At 36.5% G+C, this 23129-nt stretch overlaps 3 protein-coding genes across 8 annotated transcripts in view; all 3 read left to right on the forward strand.

Annotated features, from left to right (window-relative positions):
- The window catches only part of klhdc8b (kelch domain containing 8B), a 155787-nt gene extending 140904 nt beyond the window's left edge, over positions 1-14883 (forward strand). The window contains exon 6 of the mRNA XM_065286029.1: positions 6848-14883. Within this exon, the coding sequence (XP_065142101.1) occupies positions 6848-7044 (197 nt within the window). The 3' untranslated portion in view covers positions 7045-14883. The remainder of the gene's footprint in view (positions 1-6847) is intronic.
- Positions 14884-17547: 2664 nt separating this feature from the next.
- On the forward strand, positions 17548-19783 carry guca1b (guanylate cyclase activator 1B). Its single transcript, XM_065286031.2, has 4 exons — positions 17548-17988; positions 18192-18341; positions 18975-19089; positions 19284-19783. The coding sequence occupies exons 1-4, from the start codon at positions 17788-17790 to the stop codon at positions 19409-19411; spliced, it is 594 nt and encodes a 197-aa protein (XP_065142103.1). The 5' UTR covers positions 17548-17787; the 3' UTR covers positions 19412-19783.
- Positions 19784-21167: 1384 nt separating this feature from the next.
- On the forward strand, positions 21168-23069 carry oard1 (O-acyl-ADP-ribose deacylase 1). Of its 6 annotated transcripts, none has more exons than XM_065286035.2 (7): positions 21168-21325; positions 21432-21511; positions 21668-21724; positions 21889-22064; positions 22168-22226; positions 22323-22435; positions 22666-23069. In XM_065286035.2, the coding sequence occupies exons 3-7, from the start codon at positions 21705-21707 to the stop codon at positions 22766-22768; spliced, it is 471 nt and encodes a 156-aa protein (XP_065142107.1). In that variant the 5' UTR covers positions 21168-21325; positions 21432-21511; positions 21668-21704; the 3' UTR covers positions 22769-23069. The 6 variants fall into 6 exon arrangements, with proteins under 6 accessions (XP_065142107.1, XP_065142104.1, XP_065142109.1 ...); XM_065286032.2 differs by having other exon boundaries at positions 21899-22064; XM_065286037.2 differs by lacking the exon at positions 21432-21511 and having other exon boundaries at positions 21172-21325.
- Positions 23070-23129: the final 60 nt, after the last annotated feature.

Genomic DNA, 23129 nt, shown 5'->3' on the forward strand with positions numbered 1-23129 from the left:
GTATTGTTTTTTTAAGGTTTGCTTGTAAAAACGTCATAAATGTTCTAATATAACTTAGGCCTATTCGTGATTAATATAGGTGTCCCTGACTAAGGATTTACATATTCGAATCAGAATTGTCGAATCTTGCCTATGGTCGACTGATAGTTAAATCATCTTTGTGTGTGTGCATGGGTTAGGAAGGGGATCAGACCACCATGCCTTTCATGTGATATACACTGTAAAAAATAATATGCCCCATCTACTCAATAAAATTGTGGCAACAGATTACAAGCAATATCATTAATTACATTCAACAAATCAAAATTGATTTAGATTTACTCTAAAAAAAACTCCTTAATATTAACATATTCAAAAAGCCAAACTGCAATTAAAATTTTTATTAAAATTTAAACAAAAATATTGGGTATACTAGACAAAGATCTAGCACTATACAATAAAAAAATATTATTCCATATCTACTCAAGAAAAGTGTGGCAACTAGTGCTGTGTTCAAAATATCGATACGACGATACATCGTCATGGACGCCTGACGATGTGCGCATCGATACAGCACCTTCCGTATCGATTCGGATGTACTTTTGAAAGTAACGTGACGAATTGCTGTTGATCCTTGATCCATATGGAAAGGACGCATGTGTCCCGCGGAGTACGTAGAGTTAAAGGTGGGGGGTATACTTTCACTTTGCCTGTCTGTCTCTCTGGCGCACGTGTCTGCATAGTGAGCCGCGTACTCGCACTCTCTCTCTCGTGCGCGCATTAAAGTCAATGAGTTCAGTATGAAAGCGCAGATATCTTAGCCTATACTACTGCAAAGGGCTTTATTAGCCATGCTCTTATAAAACAGTACTAACGCATTTGAGAAGAAACACGACAAAGTTTTGCATGTGAAAAGTGTACGTCTAGAGAAGAGATACAGAGCTACTTCAAACTATAACTGTCACATTAATAAGTCTGACTGCATGTTGGTAGATATATTCATAGATGTAGAATAATGAGAGACAAGAGTAAGGCTCCATCTTTGTAAAAAAACATACAAGTTAAGTACTAACTCTGGGATTTTAAATATTTATAATAGCTAATAAATGAATGGCAAAAACACAACTGTTACAACACTGCTTATTCAATGTACAATAAACAAATAATAATAATAATAATAATAATGTTACTAAATTCTGAACAAAAATGTAATTTAAAATAGTCTTGTATCGTGATGCGCATCGTATCGGGATACGTATCGTATCGGGGAATTGTTGGCGATACACAGCCCTATAGTGGCAACAGATTACAAGCAATATCATTAATTAAATTCAACAAATAAAAATTGAGTTAGAATCACTCCATTCTTTAATAGTAACCCATTCAAAAACGTTAACTGCAATTTGCAATTAGAAATTAATTTCAATTTAAACAAAATATTGGGTATACAGGACAAAGACCTAGCACTATACAATAAATACTATTCAATTATACTATTTTAATTTAACATCATCCATTAATAATATTATTAGTAATGAGTATATCTGATTTCAGAATGACAGACAAAGATGAATCAATTCTTATTTTATTGCAGTCAAAAGAACAGGAAAGCATCCAATTTTTAATGGTGTATTTGTAACAGTGTAAACTTCAAAAAGTATTTTACAGTCTTTAAAGAAAACTGTCCAAAGATTGCCCGTTAAATTTACCCGAAATGAATTTTATCCACAGTTTAAACACTACATTGACGTCACAGCCAGCTGTGATTTTCAGCCAGACTGGCCGAGGTGAGGCGCCGTTGTCCGGTATATATGAGCCCTAAGCACCGGCTGATTATCTGGAGCTCCCATCGCCAAAAACTAGAAGGAAATGTTTAAATAGGCGATATCTTTATGAACCTGCTGCATATTCTTGTTTAAAAAACATACATTCTCGACTGAAATGTTTTCAAAACTTAGATTTTTGGCACAATAACAGAAATATTTCCTAAATCCGTCTGCTCAGCGCTCACAACCTGCATATTAACTTGAACAGTTTTTTCATTTAAAACAGCTCATTTGTATTACGTTGGATTTATTCAGTATTCGCTACATGTGCAGATACACAATAAGAATAGCTAAATCCTTCACAAAAACAATAAGTTGTTTTTATTCCAGTTCTTTTTAAAGAATTTTAACACAAAAAAATTACAAAACTACATAAAATTAATTTTATTAAATAAAGTTTACATATTCAATTTCATCAAATCTACAAGCCTGGAGAATGACTTGTACAGTATGTGACTATATATTTTTAAGTTGAAATAAAAGGCAATTATTAAAAGGCAATCATCATTAAGATGTGTGTACACATTTTACTCAGAAATATTTTTAAAAATACACTTAGCGTAATTATGTGCACACTTGGATGAAATCTACGCAAAGTTTTGTATTAACGGTACATTCACATGGGACAAAGCGTTAACGCTTGATGGAAGGCTTGTCTGAAGCATGGCCAACCATAGATATGTATAAAGGCTAGATGGCTTACCGCTGAGTCCCTAATGGCATCACCTGGCGGCCATCTTACCACAGGTTGCTTGCTCACTCGTAGCATTGAGTTTAATGGTGAAGGTACTTTTAAATGACCATAACTTGCTCAATTTTCTACCGATTTTCAAACGGTTTGGTTTTTTACAAAGGTTATTAACGTGGCTATAATACTGGATGCTTTGACATGTTTCATGAATTTTTTATATATTTTTAGTATAGGTATGCAGTGTCATAGTTACATCTTTGACGTTTATAACAAACCAAACCGTTTGAAAATCGGTAAAAAATTAAGCAAGTTATGGTCATTTAAAAGTACCTGCATCATTAAAACTCAATGCTAGGAGTGAGCGAGCGCCCTGTGGTAAGATGGCCGCCAAAATGCAGACGTTCCACTCAATTGGCCAGCAGCGCGGGCGAGCCATCTAGCCTTTATACATATCTATGTGGCCAACAGCCAAACACAGTGGCCACAACACATGCCCCGGTCTTGCATAAACGTAATTGGCTGGCTCTGCACAAGGTTATTTGCATAAGGCGATCTGATTGGCTGATGCACGCGTTAGCGCTTAAAAAGTTGAGAAATGTTCAACTTCTGCCGCGAGCAATGGCAGTGACGCAACGTTGACAGATCCACAATTCATTTTGGCAACGCATGACGTCACCCATTAAAAGTAAATAAGAAGCGTTAATGCCCCGTGTGAAAGTACCGTAAGGCTCCTGGAACTACTTCATACATCCTGAAATGTGAAGCCAAAAAGTTTTGATTGCTCCCATGTGGCTGGCTGCAATTTTGGTCACAAATGGGAATGGGACATAAGCCAAACGTATTTCTTCAAAAAAAAAAATTCCCAAAGATTATTCTGTTTATAACGTACGCAACCACATACGCAACCCCGGCAAGGATGTCGGTTAGTAGACACGCCCCTTCCTGCTGATTGGCTACAAGTGTGTTTTGGTAGTCGGCCCGACTCCCTTTTCCAAAGCGTTTTTCAAACATTGTGCATTCCGACTTTAATATTTAAACGGATGAGTTCAAAAAAATTCACCCCCTCACACTTGTCATGAAGGGCAAAATTAACAAATACAGACCGCAAAAAAGACAACTGCCACGCGCACTCGGCACGCAAAATATTTAGGGCAGATCATTATAGATTAAACATGGCACAGTTTTTTTTCATCTTTTTCACAATAGAATTATGGTGTGTGTATGAAGTGCAAGTGTTTATTAATTATTTAGTTTGTGAGAATAGCAGGTTTCTTTTGTCTGTATGTATGTCACATTCGAGCACAACCTTTTCCACAGCTAGCTCTGTCCTCTCTTTAGAGTTGTGAGCATTACTGACATTTCTGTGTTTCTGTCAACAGTGTTTATTTCCTCTGTTTATTTTCCTCTTCTAAACTGTCATACACACACAGGGTTGTTTCACGAGATTTGTGAACTCATAGTTCAATTGTGTTCATATCAGGTAATGATATTTTTTGTCCCCTATTGCTAAACCTATCCCTCACATAAACTCGCTGACCTTATTTATGATTTAATCATAGCATTGTGAGTTTGTTCTAATGTTATTTGGCAATTTCTCACTGGCAAGGACCACCAGATTTGCCCTTCTAATTTAGTTCGGGACATGTTTTATTAGATGTGCAATTATTATTATTTTTTATCTGGCCAAGTAGTCAAACATTGGCACACACACTGAGATAACTAAGGACAGGCTTAAAGGAATAGTTCACTCAAATATGAAAAATCTCTTTTAATTTATTCACCCTCTTACCATCACAGATCTAAATTACTTACTTTTCTTCAGATGAAAACAAACAACTTTATCATAAAATGCTGTCATAATATCATTTTATATTGGGCACAAAATGGAAAAGCTCAAAATAGCTCATAGATCCACCATTTAAGCAATCCAAATGACTTAAGCAATACTCAAATATTGCAATTCACTCGAGTCAAAGATGGAGAAGTTATCAGAAGCTAGTTATTATAGTTCAGGAAGTTTAAAATATGGATATTTTTCTAACAAAATCGCATCGATTACCTGAAAAGATCTTTTTTAACCCCTCGAGGCCATGTGGATTACTTCTGTGATGGACGGATGCCCTTTTTTGGGCTTCAAAGTAAGTAGTAGTTATCTACTGTTATATTTACTAAAATAATCCAAATTTGACATATATATCTCGGAGTACATCATTGGGTAATTTTGATATTTGGCTGCAGTATCGCTTTAAGTGGGTTATTAAACTGCAATATCAAAGTCAACAAAGTACTAAATGAGAATTAAATATATCAGGGAAATGTATTCGGATATTTGGCGTTCAGTTACAACTGCTTTAGTTGTCATATTTTATGGGCCACTGCAACACATACGGCTGCTATATATGTTTTATTCTTTTGCATTTGTTTTTATTTCTACAAGATGGAGACTTTTGGGAGGTGAAAATCCCTATTCAAAGAGTAAATATATTAGCCTTTGCAAAAAACATGCATTTGTGGCAACATTCGAGCGCCTGAGGATGAGTAGTAACACGCAGATCTCCACACGAGTGGCAAAGCTCAGCTCGACGTGACACTTTCGATTACTGCAAGTGGATTCATCCGAGTGTTTGTTCTGTCAGGAAATTATGATAACAGTAGTCACCGCATCACAGCCTGTTCATGTCGTCTGCACTTTAATTTGAGTAACCATGGAAACTTAGCGGAAGGTACAGAGTGATCGTTCACCGTAGGCCTCGACACCAAAGGCGAAAGATTGAGAAACGCTCTGCCCAGTTGCACTGACCCTAAGGGAAATGAGAAAATGTTCCTTTTCCGCCACTGTCGGGTTTAAGCCAGAAAAACCTGCGTCTGATTATTTATTTATTTTGCAACATCTGAAGAAAAAAGTTTCCTGTGAGGCCTAAGCCAAAGAATCTGTAAGAGTTACATAATTCAAAGAAATCTGCATGGCACCACCTGTTCAAACGTGCTTTAGTCCCCAAACCCACCAGGTGGCATATGCTTCATCTGCAAGAAACAGCCGCAGTGTGTTTGTGAGTGTCGTGAGAGTGCTGTGGATGCTCTATGCTAATGAGGTTGTCTAATTGATTGAATGCCTGAAGAGGATGTATAGGATTGTGTAATGTTTTCTGTACACCTGCAACTAGCTCGTGTACTTACACTGTGAAACTCATCTAAAGGTATGTTTACAAAACAACAAAGATTTTTCCTTTGCATTTAACATACACCGCAATGGATCCGTGCATTACATATGCCAGGCCAGTAGATGGCGATGTTACCTTGTAAAGAAACACTACATGCTACATTTACCTATATAAACAATATAATGAACTGTATTGTTTTAATTACCTTAGAATGAGATATTTTAATCTACATACACTGTGGTTCTCCTTACATGAAATTCCCATCATGTTTCTAAAGTAGCCCTAAACAGACAAACTAATTTACAGAATGCGTTTTGTCCTTACGTTGACCATATGCGTTTTGAAATTGAGGGGTGAGCTGTTGGTTGCAATTCGCTACCTCACCACTAGATGCTACTAACATTTACACACACCACCTTTAACACGAATGCACATGATGTCATCGTTGTTACGAATTCATGTTAACATAGTTTGGCCGTCCTGTTACACGACAATGGCCAAACCACATAAAACTTTACAGTTTACAGTTGAAATTGTGTAGATGGCTCCTGAATATGTCATATTATCAATCCCTACAGAAAACCGTGATTATGCAATCGCATGATTTAACACATATTCAGCCAAAGTCTGCATATTTATGCTGGGGACGCATTTTTTCAAATACACCGCACTTTCGCAGCATAAATTGCAGATTTCCGTGCGCAAAATATGCGGGGCTTGCATGATTTCATAATCCTTGCATTTTCGTAGAGAAAATCACATATATCTTAGCACAAAGTTGAAAAATGTTGCATTTACCTTACACAAGCGCACTTATGTCCCATGTTGCCATGGGAATGTTATGAAGTGACTTTATTATGTGACGTGAACATCATTGAAAAGCTGCAAAAGCTGAAAACAGTTTTTGCAAGTCCCGCAGTTTTTGCAAGTTCCCACAATTTTAGCAAGTTCCCGCAATTTCATCGCATAAAACTGCATAAATATTCTGCATATTTCATTGCATTTTTTAAGAAAACATGCCGCAAGATGAAGGATTTTTGACCGCAACAATCACAAAACAACTCTGCGTTTTTCTAGAAGGTTATATTTTAAAAATATGCTTATGTTGTTTTTTTTTTTGTATAAAGCACTGGGGAATAACTGTGCTTGGTGTCCATCTCTGATTTGTTCTGTTGTTTATGTGTTGTCAGGTAACCAGCCAACGCCGCTGGCATCGGTGGAGAGTTATAACCAGCTGAAGAGGAGATGGGAAGCTGTTGCGCCATTACCCAGCCCTCGCTGCTCATGTGCCTCCATTCAGACCCAAAACATGCTGTTTCTTGTTGGAGGGGTATGCCAGGGTCCCAGCAATGCCGTGGAAGCCCTCTGTTGGAAAGAGACCGTCTGACACACATACACTTGAACAAATACCTAAATTCTCACATGCTGTACTCTCCCGAGCATACGCTCTGGAAACACACACGTGAAGAAGCCAAGAGGACGTGTATGTAAACATTTACAAACTTTTCCTGCAGGAGATGCATCAGCTTTATACTTTGAAATTTGGAGACAATCTTCTGGAGCTTGTGGACGGTGTTCTGGATGGAAGACGTTTGGATCGTAGATAAGCAAAAAATATATTAATGCATAACTCAACTATCATAATATATATTGATATATAATATATGTGTTATTGAACATAAATTTTATAATATATACAATAGTGCATATATAAACTATACACAAGATAGATCTGTACACAGGAAGACACACTAGACTCCAGACGCCTTTGAACTGTACATCTACAGCATTTTTCAGTATCAAAGCAGGGTAACTTTCTGGCAAACTAAAGAGGAACTTAGGGCCATATCCACCAAGCTGCCAAGGCACCTGTCTAAGGTAGCATGTTTAGCACTTTTTGTATTTTTGACAAACAGAGGATGTGCTGTGCGAGACCTGGAGGCGGATGCAAGCTTGTGCGTTTTTGTATCTTCACGTGTGGAACATTTTGCGGTGTTATGACTCTTATACTTCACTATTGCATACACTGTAGCAAGAGACAGTTGAGATGAAGAGAATGTAAATCATCTGGCCAGTCAGATAAAAGAGTGTTGCGGGTTCAAAACAAGTTAAGCTTTATCGATTACCACATATAATCATTTGCACTTGTTTGTGAAACAAGCAGTTATTGGGTTTACAGTTATAGACTTACATTGAAGGCAGTCTCAACATGTTTTATTTAAAACAGTGCATTATTTCAATTACCTTACCCCCACATACACACATTAACAGCTTTTTTACCTTTTGAGAGTGTACGACTACATTAAATTACCCCAGCAAGTGATTTTTGCAGATTTTGTAAAAAAAAAATTCTTGCAAATATATTTTTAAGTTCAATCAATTTAAAAATTACAATTATTTTTAACTTTCTTGACTTATATGGAATTGCTATAAATAATTTAATTAAAGGTGCAGTGTGTAATTTTTAAAAGGATCTCTTGACAAGAATGCTAAATAATATTCAAAACTATATTAAAAGGGGTGTATAAAGACCTTTTAATAATGAACCATTACGTTTTTATTACCTTAGAATGAGATGTTTTTATCTACATACACCGAGGGTCCCCTTATGTGGAAGTCGCCATTTTGTGCCGCCATGTTTCTAAAGAAGCCCTTAACGGACAAACTTTTTTTACTAAATTGTCTCAGTCGAAGACATGTTTTTCCGGTGGTGGCTACTGTAGCTTCTCTATTGGCGCTTTTCCATTGCATGGTACCCCATGGTTTAGTTTAGTATGGGTCGGGTCAGCTCACCTCACTTTGGCTTTTTTAGCTTTTCCATCGAGTTTAGTATAACTTCGCAGTCGGGGGGATTATAGGCGTGTTGTATATTAGCGCTGCCTGCTGTGACATCATACAAGGGAGAGCGTCGTTGTATATTCCCATACAGTTATTTATTTCTCAGTCCGCCACAAAATTAAAATTGACCACCACAAACAGATGTTTGCACATCGCGTTTATCACTATACCTCTGTCTCAAATGACAGTTTCTGTACAAACACCCGCGGCGTCAGCCGACGGCGCTCCGCAGAGCCTCATTAAGGTTGCATTTAAGCATATATAATGCTGACGTGCTTGTCGCAAATGTTCCGCCACAAACTGCAAGTCTGGAAAAAAACTGTTATGGTGTCACTGATTCTCAACCTGTGGATGTTTTTCATCGCTAAATGGGAGTTTGGGAACTTATAGCAGAGCAGATGACAACATGTTTGCTCGAGACAGCGCAAGCTAGCATTGAGGTAAAGCTAATCTTTTACATTATAGCGATGACGTGACGATTCTCTCAGACCAATCAGTGATCTACAGTGTTTTCGCGTCACGTTTGGTATCAGCTCGGGTCGCTTGGAACCTCAACCGAGGTGGTACGAAATAAAAGTATTGGGTATTACGTACTGCACCCAATGGAAAAGCTCCCAAAAGTAAGCTGACCCGACCCAAACTAAACCAAACCGTGGGGTACTATGCAATGGAAAAGTGCCATATACGTTTCAAAAGTGAGGGAAGAGTAGTGGACTGAGCCATGGGTTGCACTTCGCAACCTCACCATTAGATGTCACTAAAATTTACACACTGCACCTTTAAGTTGAATTATTAATTTATAGCAACGCTATACTTACTAATTAATTGTAATTTTTTAGTTGATTAAACTTAAAAATTTAAGTGAAAAAAAGGAATTTTACAGTATATCTGTACAGTGATGTGTTCAGGGATTAAAATAAATATTTAAAAAGCTCGGATGCAATAGCTGCTAAAAGGCACCTCCACCTTTGACCAAAAGCTTGTGGCACAATTATACGTTTATCAAATACTTTTCCTTCAAATCCACTTAATCCCGACCTCAGGCCATTCAGAAATACCGGTTTGTTGGAAGAATCTGTTAAACGCCACATTGAATTTAAGTGCACGGCAGAAGAATTGCATGAACCACGGCATGCATACATCGGATATCAATTGTCGAGCTGCAAGACTTTCATTTTTATCAAATATATTAGGATATTGACTGGATTTTTTTAGCCTTTTACCTTTATTCCCAAAAAAGACAGTGAAGAGTAACTGGAGACTTTTTAGAAGTGTAGATTTTTGCCAAAAGCATGTATGCACTTAGAGGGTTTTGCAGCGAAAGACAGCTTAATGTTAAATACCAATGAAATTACTAAAGTGACATAGAAATTAGGCATTTCAATTACTAACTAATAATCTTTTAATTGCCATTAAAGTTTTTTGTATGTGTGCTCCCTGGGAATCAAACCCATTATCTTTGCATTGTTAATTCAATGCATCACCAATTAAGCTACAGGAGGAATATAAAATTAAGGAGCAATATGCAATTTATATACAGCGTTAATCAACAGCATACAAGTTGTTGTTTACAGAGCTTATCTTGTTTTGATCCCTGAACACTTATTTAATACCAGTTACGTCTTAAAAATGAGTAAAGCTGGATTAAAGTGGAATAAACTATTGACACTACCACCTTGTTAAAACGAGCATTGTTAAACACCTTAAAAACACAGGAGATGTTCCCGCTTCAGTTTAGAGAATGCAGCGCAACCGTTCAATCCACAAATGATGGCTTTCTGCCTTTCGGGTCATATTTAATTAGAAGCTAGATCCTTGGGGTAAACGCTAATTAGATCTAGTCGTTGTGTTTGCAATAGAAGGCTCACAGACAAGCGTTAACTGTTTCTGAGTGACCCATTTACACAAGGAGGGATGAATGCTCTTAAGAGACATGCCAGAGCTCATTTTTTGTAATTTCGATGAGCTAAAACCTTAGATGCTGACCTCACTTGCCTTGTTTTCGGTTCACTTGTGAGGGCCCTTCTTTCCCCCCGCCTATGCTCTGACGAGCGTATCGGGTCACTGGGTTTATTTAGCATGCCGAAAACAGAACTTCCGCATGTCAGGAATTCGGAATGAATTCAGGTGCATCTCTGCGATGACAGGTCAATACAAGTTTGATTTATTTGGTCTGTGTGGGTTCGTATAAATATCTGTTTACCATGAGCAGCGAAGTGGCAACCGCATACCGATTACTGATCACATTGTGGTCTCAGATGGTTTGATAACCGGTTGTTATTTGGCAAAATGATGCCTGAAGGTGTAGTAAGCGGTTCATACATATTCATACCGAGTTATGGAGAGCTTTGAGTGCGTACGTCTGTTTGTATATTCGGATAGGGTGGTAAAGACCGACACTGTTTTGAATGTGCTGTCTGACAAAAGTGCTTGCATTCAAATGACACATGCTTGCTCACAAACATAAGGATCAAAGCGGCAAACACATACAATCTACATTTAGATTTATTTAGATTCACGCCTCCCTAATGACTGTGATATTGTGCTAGCTGCCGGCGGTCTTGTGCAACATGTCACAGCGGAAATGCAAACCCGTGATAGATGGATATTTATGGAGTCATGCAACAGAAGACTGGAAGATGTAACATCAGGAGATGAGCAAATTATTTTATTTTTATCTTATTTTATTTTTTTGGTCACTGATGTTTTATTATTGTGGACTCTGCTGCAAATTTACTCAAGTTAATATCTTCTTCAATTTTTTTTTAAAAGTTAAATGTCACTGAGTTCAAGCTCCTAGCACTCCAGTGACTGCTGATGTGTGAGATGATCTGAAAGAAAGATAATGCAGAAAGAAATAAACAGCTATGTTTTTAAGATACAAATTCTGCAGCATTACTCATCTCATCTCATTTAAGCTGACTATATAAAATAGGAACACTATAGACTTTGTTTGTTAGTATTCCTTAAACACTCAGAGGAGAATTTGCATTTTCAGTCTGTGATTTCTAATTGGTTTTTAGGAAGGTGGGTTTGGATTTAAGAGTAAAATAAGGTCTGTGGTCACTGGGCTTGAAGAGGCAATCCTCTTTTGTTTAAAGGAACATAAATTACACACAGTCACGACTCTTAACATGAATAATAAATGCAAGTTGCTTATGTTTATGTGCCCAATGAATACACACAAAAAAAATGCTAGGGGGGGTTCAACCCAGCGTTGGGTCAGAAAGGGACAAACCAAGCTGCTAGGTTAAATTAACCTAGAAAATCTTTATATTTGACCCAACAATGGGTAAAAACAAACCAAATTTTGGGTTAAAACAATCCAACATAGGTTAAATTACAACCCAGCGGAATAACCTAGCATGTGCTACAGCAAGTGTAGCACAGCTTGAAATCCTTATTAAGCACATTGTCAGCAACAATGTACTATAATGTTGAAAAACATAACAGGAAAGTCTCTTAAAGCAATGTTAACAAAACTAAAAACCACACAATAAGTGCTGGGTTTTTTTAATCCACACTATAAAAAGTGCTTAAAGAGGCAATCCTCTTTAGTTTTAAGAAACATAAATTACACACACTCATGGCTCGAACATAAATTAATACATTCAAGTTGCTTGTGTGCATGTGCCCAATGAACAGTGGCGCCCGGAGACTTCTCTTCCAAGGGGTGCGAATTCAAAATATGTGTTCGGAGTGTCATGTGTGGCTCATCATCATTTCAAAATATGTGTTTGGTGTTTGTTGCATCATGTGAACCATGTGCATCATGCCTCTTGTAAAAATATGAGCTTGCTGCAAATGCATCGAAAGGATTTATGATAAAAGAGACGCTCGTGTTCACAAAATACTCGCAAGACAGTAACTTAACACTATACGTTGATTACACATAAGATTAAGTGAGTATCTGGCAAATGTGTCTCTTTTATCATAAACTCTTTAGACGCGTCTGCAGCAGGCTCGTATTTTGACATCACATGTGATGCACATAAGTTTACATGACGCGCCGAACACATATTTTGAAATGACGAACCACACATATGACGGCAACATACATGTTGTGACGAGCTTCGCATCATGCGCCCTCGAAAAAGAAGTCATTGACCTTCACTGCCAATGAATACACACAAAACAACGCTGGGGGTCAGAAAGGGACCTGCCCAGCAGCTGGGATAAAATTAACCAAGAATATTTGGTAATTAACCCAACATTAAAACACCCAGCATGAGTTAAATTACAACCCAGCAGGATTTTTGTCCAGCATTTTTTAAACTGCATGGTTTGACCAAAATGTACGAACCCAACTGTTGCGTTATAAATGGTTATTTTAGCCCAAATGGGTCAAATATGGAATTTTCTATGGTTAATTAAACCCAATGGTTGGGTTTGTCCCTTTCGGAGCAAACCAGCATTTTTGAGTGTACTTTTGAAACACATTACACTCTAAAAAGAAATGCTGGGTTATTTTCAACCCAACCCATTGGGCTGTAATTTAACCTATGCTGGGTTGTTATAACACATTGTTGGGTCAAATATAACCATTTTTAGCTTAATTTAACCCAATGACTGGCTCCCTTATTGACCCAGCACTAGGTTGAAAAAACCAAGTATTTTTGAGAGTGTAGAAATTTTGATGCCTTTGGAGTTGGCCTACAAAAATGTCACTTAATTTATTTTAGCACAGAGCTGGTGAACGAGGGGCTTAACTTAATGAATCTCATATCTCATGAATCTCATTTATAGCCAGAAGTTTAAAATGGTTTACTGTTTGAGTTGTTCATATTAGAGGTGCAGCAAATTCCATTCAGACATCTCCACAGTGCTTTAAATCACTTTAAGGAATACAAATTGTTTGACTCTGGGCTTTTTTTATTCTGGAATGTTGCAATGCATTTCATCCTTTACCCTTATTTGTATGTAAATCACTTCCGAGTGTGTGTATTTGATCACCTAAACTTTAGTAGCAGTTGTTTTGCAGTGATTCTTCACGTTTCTCCACGTTCTGAATATTCTGTGGTGAATTTCAAAATTCAAGTCGGTGAATTAATGCCGTTTCTCCAGTGTTTTGTGGTTTTACCTGTTTGTTTTGTTCATTTGTGAGGTAACAGGTTGTCATGTTGACCCGTGATACCAGCAGCTGTAGAGATGATCTGATGTTTATTTATGATGTCGTGATGTCATATAGTGATGTAATAGTGGTAGCTGATGGCCTCCGATACTCCGGGCACATTTCAGCACATTTTCTAACTCACAATCTCCATAATAAATCAATCAAAATTCGCATAATCTCATTGCATAATCTCCAATCTAAAGATAGATAAGGTTTGGTTTTAGCCCGGAGCGGAAAATACAATTGTAGTTCATGTTTTCCAGATATGAAATATTGCCATAAAAGATTGTTTCACACTGAAGTAGATGAGCAGAGACACACAGGCGGCCCAAGGGAACTAACACTGTCCTATGAGATTACATTGCACTCATACACGCAGCGAAAACTGTTTCACCCTCTAGCGTACTGTTGGCGACCATGCACTGAATTAACCTTTGTTGTTACACTTTGAAATACAGGTATCTGTTATTCACATTTTTTATTCTGTGAAGAATTATGGGATTATAGATGTGTTGGTGTTTGAGCACTGTAGTCATGACCTTTGTGAGATGGGGATTTGGTTTATGTTAAATAATGTGATTTAGTCTGGGAAAACCCAGCTAAAGTCATGGACTGTGAGTAAATGAATGAGTAAAATGAAACTTTGATTATGAGACTTTAGCCTGGATTTCACAGACAGGGTCATATATTTAAAATGCTTTAAAATGCATTGACAGCTTAAAGGTGTTGTAAATTTTGTTAACTTCAGCCGCACGGCCTCTTTCTAAACTCCGCCCATGCAAAATTGACTGGCTTTCTGATTGGCTAGATTTCTGATCATCTTAAAAAAAGCACAGACCTGACTCATTTGTGTTGTTTACAGAGTCAAGTGCTGTCACAGAGACAGGTGTGATTTCTCAGGACACCTATTTTCTATGATCTCTGTGAGGAAGTAGTGACTTTATATGCGTTGTATTTCAACAACAAAACGAAAGAAAAATGCTTACAGCACCTTGATATTTGTCATCAGTATTAAAGACCCTTAGAAAGCAATATATAAAATAGCAGGAAAGCGGAATAAAATCTTTGGTACCAGTAATCCCCATTGTATGTTAACAGAGATTTAAATTGCATATCACATGGAGATCTTGAAAATGGATGGGTTAACATGCTCTGGATTTAAATCAGAATTGTTTGGAAAAGACACACAGTTGCAAGTCCAGTTCAGTAGTTCAGTGCCTATATATGTGAAGTAGTGCCTCTACTACAATTTCTGTAATAAAGTCTTTGAACATTTCTGTGTGATTCAATGTGTCTTTTGCATGCAAACGTCACAGAGAACAAAGGAATAACCCAAAAATGTCATCTCCATTCATTATGGATTGAGTAGACAACACCAAAACATCTTTAGATGTCACAGCAAAGACAGAGATTATAGATTTATTGATGTAGTTTGATTCACGAGTGTTTGATCAGGCAATTGAGAAAATAAAAGATTTTTCCCTCCCCTTCTTTTATCTCCTAGTAATAATGAAAATTAATTAAGCCATTTAATTAATGCTACATGGAAGAAGAGATGAGGGACATGAACAACGAGTAAAAATAAATAACAGTAGCAGCAATGGGCTTTAATAAACCCATATAGACGTAATGAAACGGTATCACCTTATACCAAATTTCGTTCATTCACAGTTATTATTTTGTATTTCCCTGCAGTGTAGCTGTGTTTTGAGAATCACTCATCCAGATTAAAAAACCAAGATGTAGGCTAGTCTACCTTGAGAAATATTGCTCTCGGTTCCCTCCTGTGTTGGGTGAGGAGGTGGGGTGAAGAGGGAGAAATGTATTTATTGCCCTGATAACCCACTTAGACATGCAGGAGATTAAAACCAGTGTCAGATAATAACACCTGTGATCACTCAGTATACCCCTTATAAATATCAACCTTGGTTTGACTACTGTAAATCATTTTCATTTCCTGCAGTCAATCACACGTCACGCCACATTTAAGAGCACTAAAACGTTATTTATTGTTTGAATTTAGCAATAAAACTTACAGAAGAGACTTTGTTTGGTATCATTTTGTGTGTAAATAATACTTTAAAGTTTGACTTTATTTCACATTAAGTAGCTCGGCGTTAATCTCAATGGAATAATCAAGGTGTGACGTCAAATGACGCGGAGTTGATCAGTTGATCGACATAGGTCGGATGTTTGCCTGTGAGCGCCCTTTCAGAGTATTTATTCCGAGTTTGAGGTAGGAAAATCCAACGTTTTCACGAAACATTCTTTATTTTGAGCTATTATAAATTATGTCGTACAATTGCCCTTGTCCTTTAATTTAGCGTTGCAATGTAATAATTTTATTGGATATAAATATTAAATGTATTCCCAGCTAACAATTTTTGGTTCCCAAAACGTTCCCCTAACGTTAGTTTTTGGTTCCCATAACGTTATTTTCCAAGGTTTGTTTTTGGTTAGCCAGGAAAGTTTTCTTTAGAGAAATAGAACGTTATTTTTAGGTTAGTTTAACGTTTTCCTAACGTTAGAATAATTGGTTCCCCAAAAAATAACATTAGGGTAACGTTGTGTGTTTGCTGGGTTACAACTTATAATAGAGCTGCACAAGTTTATTGTTTCTAGATCACTCCTTCATCCAGGAAGTTTTAGTAACTTCGATTGCGAATTAAAAACTTAAGAATAAAAGACACCACCAAAAGATCATCACCGTAAGTTTTAGCTTTTGTAACACTGACATCTAGAGGCATCGGCTAGTATTGCACTTTTTTGTAAAACGAGTGAGACAGAACCACTGAAAATATCCGCGTTTGACACCTTGTAATAATTACATTTTTGCAGCACATTTGTATCGTTTTAAATGATATCGTGTCATCTCAGATGAGAGCACCGACCAGGCTCGTTAGGGAACATTATTATCCTGCTTATTTCTTCATCACTCAATCCTGCCTCATTTGCATTTAATATGACCCTGAAACTGACTAAATGATTATCAACACTGATTGATATTTTTCAACATAGCAGGATTTGTTTGTGTATGGCATGCTTTTGAGCATGACACAAATGCTAAATGCATGTGAATTATGGGTAACATGAATCATTGTAGCTTACCAAAAACGCATACTAATCCTGCATGTTTGTTATTATATTGAGTTTTTAATCCAATAAACTCATTAATTCATTACGCAATGAGTGTCCTTGACACCTCCAGGCCCATAGAGATTATCCTCATGAAGTGTGTAGTCAGCACATTGGAAAAAATCTTTAAAGATCTTCGACTGACCGAACATATACTGCGTCCAAAGTTTCCTATTTAATTCTATGCACTAAACTAGACCCTAAAAACCAAATTGTGCTATTGATCACACTGTCCTCTCAATCATAATCTGAGTCCTAATCCCCTCTGCCCTTACTATATATATATACAGGATATATATACAGGATCAAAAATAGGATCAAGAGAAATCTGAACCTATTTATGAGGGTGCAGAATTGGGTGTGCTAATATACAATTAAATTAAATTAAATTCAATTAATATACTTTGTGTAAAGTTGAGAAGCGCCTGGTTAAACTGACCCCCTGTAAGACCCGTATGGAAGGTCATGATTATTGTAAGTTACAATCATGGCACAAGTCTTTATTTCATTACTGTTTTTACCAGTGTTTCTGCAGGAATATGAGGGAGAGACTTCCTTGTACACATTGTGGCCTTAAACCTAGTAAATGGTTTAAAATCTGAAAAAGGTAAAACATAGTCATATTGTTTGAGATCCATAGTGCGCCCTGTAACCTCTAGTCAAGAGTGTTGCTCTTCTAAATGGTAAATAATAGCAAAGCTTTTCTTCATCTAGATTCAAAATAATTGAATCAGACATGTAGGGTTATGAATAATCCCTTGCAGTCATGTGATGCAAAATCGTCCCTGTGCTGATTCCCGAGCCATTCGAGCATCCGCATTGAAAGGATATGTTGAAAACTTCAGTCATTATAAAATCCAACTGAAACTTGTTACTTTTGTTATTTTAAAGGGGATGCACATGTACCCCTAAAGTAGACATTGATAGTCTTTTATTATTAGTTTGAGATTAAAGGTGTAAGTCCCAGAGAAATGAGGCTGCCGGATGCGAACATGAAAATTTTTGGTTAAGTGGCAGAGCTTTTGTTTATCGTCCTATTTAGTGATGGGTCAGCGGCTCAGTGAGGAGTCCGATGATAAAGAAATCGATGTTGCTGAACTGCAGGAATGGTATAAAAAGTTTGTGGTTGAATGTCCGAGTGGAACTCTCTTCATGCACGAGTTTAAGAGCTTCTTTGGTGTAAGCGGCAACCAAGAAGCAGCAGATTACATAGAAAACATGTTTCGTGCTTTTGACAAAAATGGGGTAAGTGATTACAATCTAGTTACCATACAATATTGTAAAATAAGTATGTATTTTAGCTTATTAAAAAAAGTTAATGTTTATAATACGTAATATTCATATCAAATGAATAAACATAAAAGGGGTAAACTTTATCTGTTTAAAATTAGGTGGCCTGTTTTTGGCAATACATTTTTTATATCCCCTCTTTCTTTATTCTTTCATAGGACAACACTATTGATTTTCTAGAATACGTCGCAGCTTTGAATCTGGTGCTGCGAGGGAAACTGGAGCACAAATTAAAATGGACCTTTAAAATGTATGACAAGGATGGGAGTGGCTGCATTGACAAAACAGAACTGAAGGAGATTGTGGAGGTAATCGGCCCTGTCGGTTTCATCAGTCAACATCTGATTCAAACGCTGCTGTGATTAGAATGGATCAGTGGTTTGGAAAATAAAAACGGTTGAAAGACATAATAATTATAGGAACTCTGGTTGCACTTAGTAGTGAGATTACAATGATATAACTATTAAAGATGCTTAAAAAGTTGCCATAGAAGAACCAATTTTGGTTCCCCAAATTCAAAAGTTCATAGAATGACTATTTTTCATACCTTTTTAATCTGAAGAACCTTTATCACTACAAAAACCTTTTGTAAAACAGATGTTGAAGGTTCTTTATGGAACCATTTCACCAGAAATGGTTCTTCTATGGCATCATTAAGCACCTTTATTTTTAAGGGTGTAGTTGTTGCATAACTTTGACATTGAAATTAGTTGCTTACAGGAGATTAAAACAATATTGCTGTTTTAATACCACTGTTAATGGGACCATAGGCCTTCTTTTAAACATCAATATCATTAACAATGAACATTTTTACAGGGTGTTTTATCATACATAGGCCTATAGTGAAATAACTCCAACAAGTCCCTTGCTGACTCTTACAAGTTGCGTTATTGTTAGTCCTTTATTAGGCAGACTGTGTAATGTTCACTTTATTCTTACAGTCAATCTACCGACTAAAGAAAGCCTGTCATGGTGAACTTGATGCAGAGTGTAACCTGCTGACCCCAGATCAGGTGGTGGACCGAATATTTGAACTAGTGGATGAGAACGGAGATGGTAAAACTTTTGATTGTTTTTTGTGTTTGTTTACTGGGTGTCTGTAGTTTTTCCCAAATATAGTATTTATTATTTCATATTTATTTAAAACGCATCAATTTATGTGTCTTAATAATTAATCAGATTGTGAATGGGCTTCAGGTTTATATTGAAATGCACTGTTGAAGAAGAGCTGATGCGGTTTGTGTCTGCAGGGGAGTTGTCTCTGGATGAGTTCATCGACGGGGCACGTCGTGACAAATGGGTGATGAAGATGCTGCAGATGGACGTTAACCCCGGAGAGTGGATCAATGAACAGCGACGTCGAAGCGCCAACTTCTGAACAAACTCTTACACTTTCAACACAATCCCTTAACCTAAACATTACACAAATTATACATAGTTTCTCAATTACAAATGTTAGTAAGAATGTTACTTTTCAGATTGTCTTTTTTATAAAGCAGGGTGTAGAGAGGATTTCTGCAGAAAACGACCTTATGCCTCTCCTCTTAACTTTACTTATATTACTAATTATATCTTTCATCTCTTATTTTCATTTGTTTTGAAAGCTACATTATATTTAAATGTATATATATATTTATGTTTTCATTATTTATACTGTTATACTTCTTGTTAGAAGCAGCTATAGTTACTTTACTTTGGTTACTGTTACTTTGGTGGTAATATCTGACAGTGGCGGCCGGTGACTTCTTTTTTCGTGCCCGTCATGTGTGTGGTTTGTAATTTAAAAAATGTGTTCTGCGCTTTGAGAGATACTGTGTGCATCACGTGTCTTGTCAAAATAAGTGCCTGCTGCAGACGCGTCTAAAGGCTTAATGATAAAAGTGATGCTCGTGTTTGCCAGATACTCACATAGTCTCATGTGTAATCAGAGTTTACTGTTAAGGGAGTGTCTTGCGTTTATTTTGTGAACGTGAGCGTCTCTTTTATCATAAATGGTTTTGATGCGTGCGCAGAAGGCACTTATCTTGACAAAACACGTGATGCACATGGTTCACATGACGCAACAAACACACAAGCAACACCATTTACACTCCGAACACTAATTTTGAATTAGCGCCCCTCGGATGAGCAGTCACGAGCCGCTGATATCTGATGCGTTTGGGTTTATCTCAGATATTACACAATGAAATAACAGCAACATAATATTGTCATATGATGTTTGTAAATAATGTAAAGAATAGGATCTTTAAAGCAGTAGATTTCAAACGTTTTCTCTTTGTATATGGTGCATCTCTACATGGCCCCCCAAAGAAAATGTATTCCAAAACGTAATATTTGAATTAAACAAAGGATATGAAATTATACAATGTAGTGCTGTTGGTTATATGCTTATTTTTCTGACGTTTAATTACACAGAATTTCTGATAAATTAATTTATTTTATAAAATGTCATAAAACTGGGGACCCCTTGCACAATCTCAGGGCCTCCCAGGGGCCACGACCCCCAGTTTGAGAAACACTGCTTTAGAGAGTCACAGTATAAATGTGGTGGCAATTGCTTCTGTAAATTTCTCAAAAATGTACTCATTCTTTGCGATGTACTGTGCTATCATAATAAATGTATATTTTTTTCTCATTTCATACCATTTTGAGGTCATTTAGTATTTTTAAAATAATCTATTTTGTTAGGAATTTAAATACATCTAATCAATTGTAATAGCAAACAATATTGTTGCTGACAGTATCATACCAAGCCTATTTAAGCATACTAGTAAAACCTCATTATGAATGGTGTTCAATTCATTTTACAAAATAATTTACGCACGTGGACGCTGATTGATTTCATAACTATTATCATAAGTGTAAACTATTGAATGTTGTTGTATGACACTAAACAAATAAACAAATGATGTTCGTAATAAAATTATTCAGTTAAAGAAGCTATTTACGTTGTTTGCCGTTTAATCGTTTTTTCTACTTGTGTTAATTTTACCAAAACCTTTCATTTCAAAGGTGCACTTGAACTCCCTACCAATACTCCGATACATTAGGTGGCGGTATGCACCTGATAAGTCATGGTTGCAATCTGCCATAAAACGAAGAAGAAGAAGAAGAGATCCCTACCGATAGATGGCAGTCAATACCTTTCAATACAATGAAACGAAACTTTAAAAGGACAAATTGTGAAACAGAAACCATTGGATTTGTTTGCTGACCTGTTCTCTGTAATTTACTCAAACTTACTTAAACGTTTTGATCGTTTATAAAGCACACATTAATCTTCATTGCTGCGGTAAGTTAATAACTTACATCACCCAGCTCGAGGCAGCAGGCTACACATTTAGCCATTGACTGTTAGCAAACACATGTAAATAGTACTGTAAATATTCTTTCCTCAGTCTTATTGTTTAAACCATTACCATCATAAACTACCCGGAGTTTGGGATCGTTTTTATATTCAGGATACAATCTATGTCATGTATGTATTTTTAAAGTATTCCTCTCAACATTATGATTATTATACACATTATGTATATGAGTGTGACAACATGCCCCATCAAGTGTGTGTTAAATGATATGTGTTGCAGTATTTTAATGATGTGTCTGTCTGGTATTTATCATAATCTCACCACAGTCAATGTCTAAGGGATATAAAGGCCAAGTTAACACAGATGACAAAGATACAAAAGATGTAAGCATGTCAACATTACTTTTATTAAAATGTGATGTCTAAAGTGTTGTTCAAATTCTATTTAATTACAGTGTTAACAATAATATCTGTTAATTTAAAGATAGCACAAACCCAGGAGGTGTAAATGGTGTTTATCTCAGCATGATGGATTGTGATGTTGCTAGTATATTTCAGTCCCTGTGCAGCTCAGGATGGCAGCTGCAGTATATGAGAGGAGATCTGTTCACCTGTCTGGCCACAGACGCCCTGGCACATTGTATCAGTGAGGATTGTCGTATGGGAGCAGGTATAGCTGTGCTTTTCAAGAAGAAATTTGGAATTGAAGAGGTTCGTGCTCAGAGTAAGTGTGATTTATTATTACCACTAGTAAGTGCACTACACTCAATACTTAACTTACCTTTATTCTTCCTATTTAATCTTCTATTTCTCCTTACTAAAAAAAGACAAGGTTCCAGGGCAGTGTGCTGTTCTTAAAAAATCTGATCGGTTTGTGTACTACCTGGTGAGACTTTTTGTATGCGTTTACTTCACATTTATTCTTTGTTTTTATTATTAATTTAAAAAAGGCCTCACATTTTTGCCTATTTTCTTACATTAGATCACAAAGCAAAAATACTACCAGAAGCCCACATATGGGACTCTCAAAAAGAGCCTTGTGTGTATGAGAGACCACTGCTTGGCCAATGGTGTTGAGAGAATATCCATGCCTCGGTAAACTGAAACATGTTATTCCTATTGTCTGTTTTTAGTTTAAATACTTTGTAGCTATATAACTTAATATAAGAATTTTTTCCAAAGCTCTAATATAGCTAAATATTTGCATTTATAAATAATAATGTAGATATAGACATAAAGCTTTATTTTTTTAAGAATAGATTTTTTAAATAGTTGGGCTTTGTACTGAATAGATTATGAAAACCGATGTCATTTTATTTCACTAGGATTGGCTGTGGGCTGGATAAATTGAAATGGGAAAATGTGTCGTCCATTATTACTGAAGTCTTCCAGAATACAGACGTCTGCATCACTGTCTATTCAATTTAGATCGCAGCAAGTCTGAAACTCACATTTATCTTTATGATGATTGATTCCAATGGAATTTAGCTGTTTTCCCTTGGTTTTCCACTATTTATGTTGGTGGGGGTTAGAAGGTATAGACTCTACAACAAATGTACACTATTACACTATTATGATTATTAGATTTTGTTCATCCACTTACTTCTGTTAGAAAACTAAATTGTCTTTATTCTGTTATTCACCACTAGAGGGAGTTTGTGATGTTGGGTTGTTTTGAAATGAAGAAATCTCAAATAAGAAGAAAATAAATATGATGTGTTGAATACTGGTTACAGAGTTTTCTACTTTTATATTTGTTTCGTTATAATAGCACCTATAATGTGTACCC

This window comes from Paramisgurnus dabryanus, chromosome 21 (assembly GCF_030506205.2).
Source record: "Paramisgurnus dabryanus chromosome 21, PD_genome_1.1, whole genome shotgun sequence".
In the NCBI taxonomy this organism is placed as follows: domain Eukaryota; kingdom Metazoa; phylum Chordata; class Actinopteri; order Cypriniformes; family Cobitidae; genus Paramisgurnus; species Paramisgurnus dabryanus.

Coding starts and splice junctions, on each gene's coding strand:
- guca1b (XM_065286031.2), top strand. CDS start 17,788: ATGGGTCAGCGGCTCAGTGAGGAGTCCGATGATAAAGAAATCGATGTT. Junction 17,989..18,191: donor GTGCTTTTGACAAAAATGGG/GTAAGTGATTAC, acceptor ATTCTTTCATAG/GACAACACTATTGATTTTCT. Junction 18,342..18,974: donor AACTGAAGGAGATTGTGGAG/GTAATCGGCCCT, acceptor TTATTCTTACAG/TCAATCTACCGACTAAAGAA.
- oard1 (XM_065286032.2), top strand. CDS start 21,671: ATGTCTAAGGGATATAAAGGCCAAGTTAACACAGATGACAAAGATACA. Junction 22,065..22,167: donor TGAAGAGGTTCGTGCTCAGA/GTAAGTGTGATT, acceptor TACTAAAAAAAG/ACAAGGTTCCAGGGCAGTGT. Junction 22,436..22,665: donor GAGAGAATATCCATGCCTCG/GTAAACTGAAAC, acceptor TTATTTCACTAG/GATTGGCTGTGGGCTGGATA.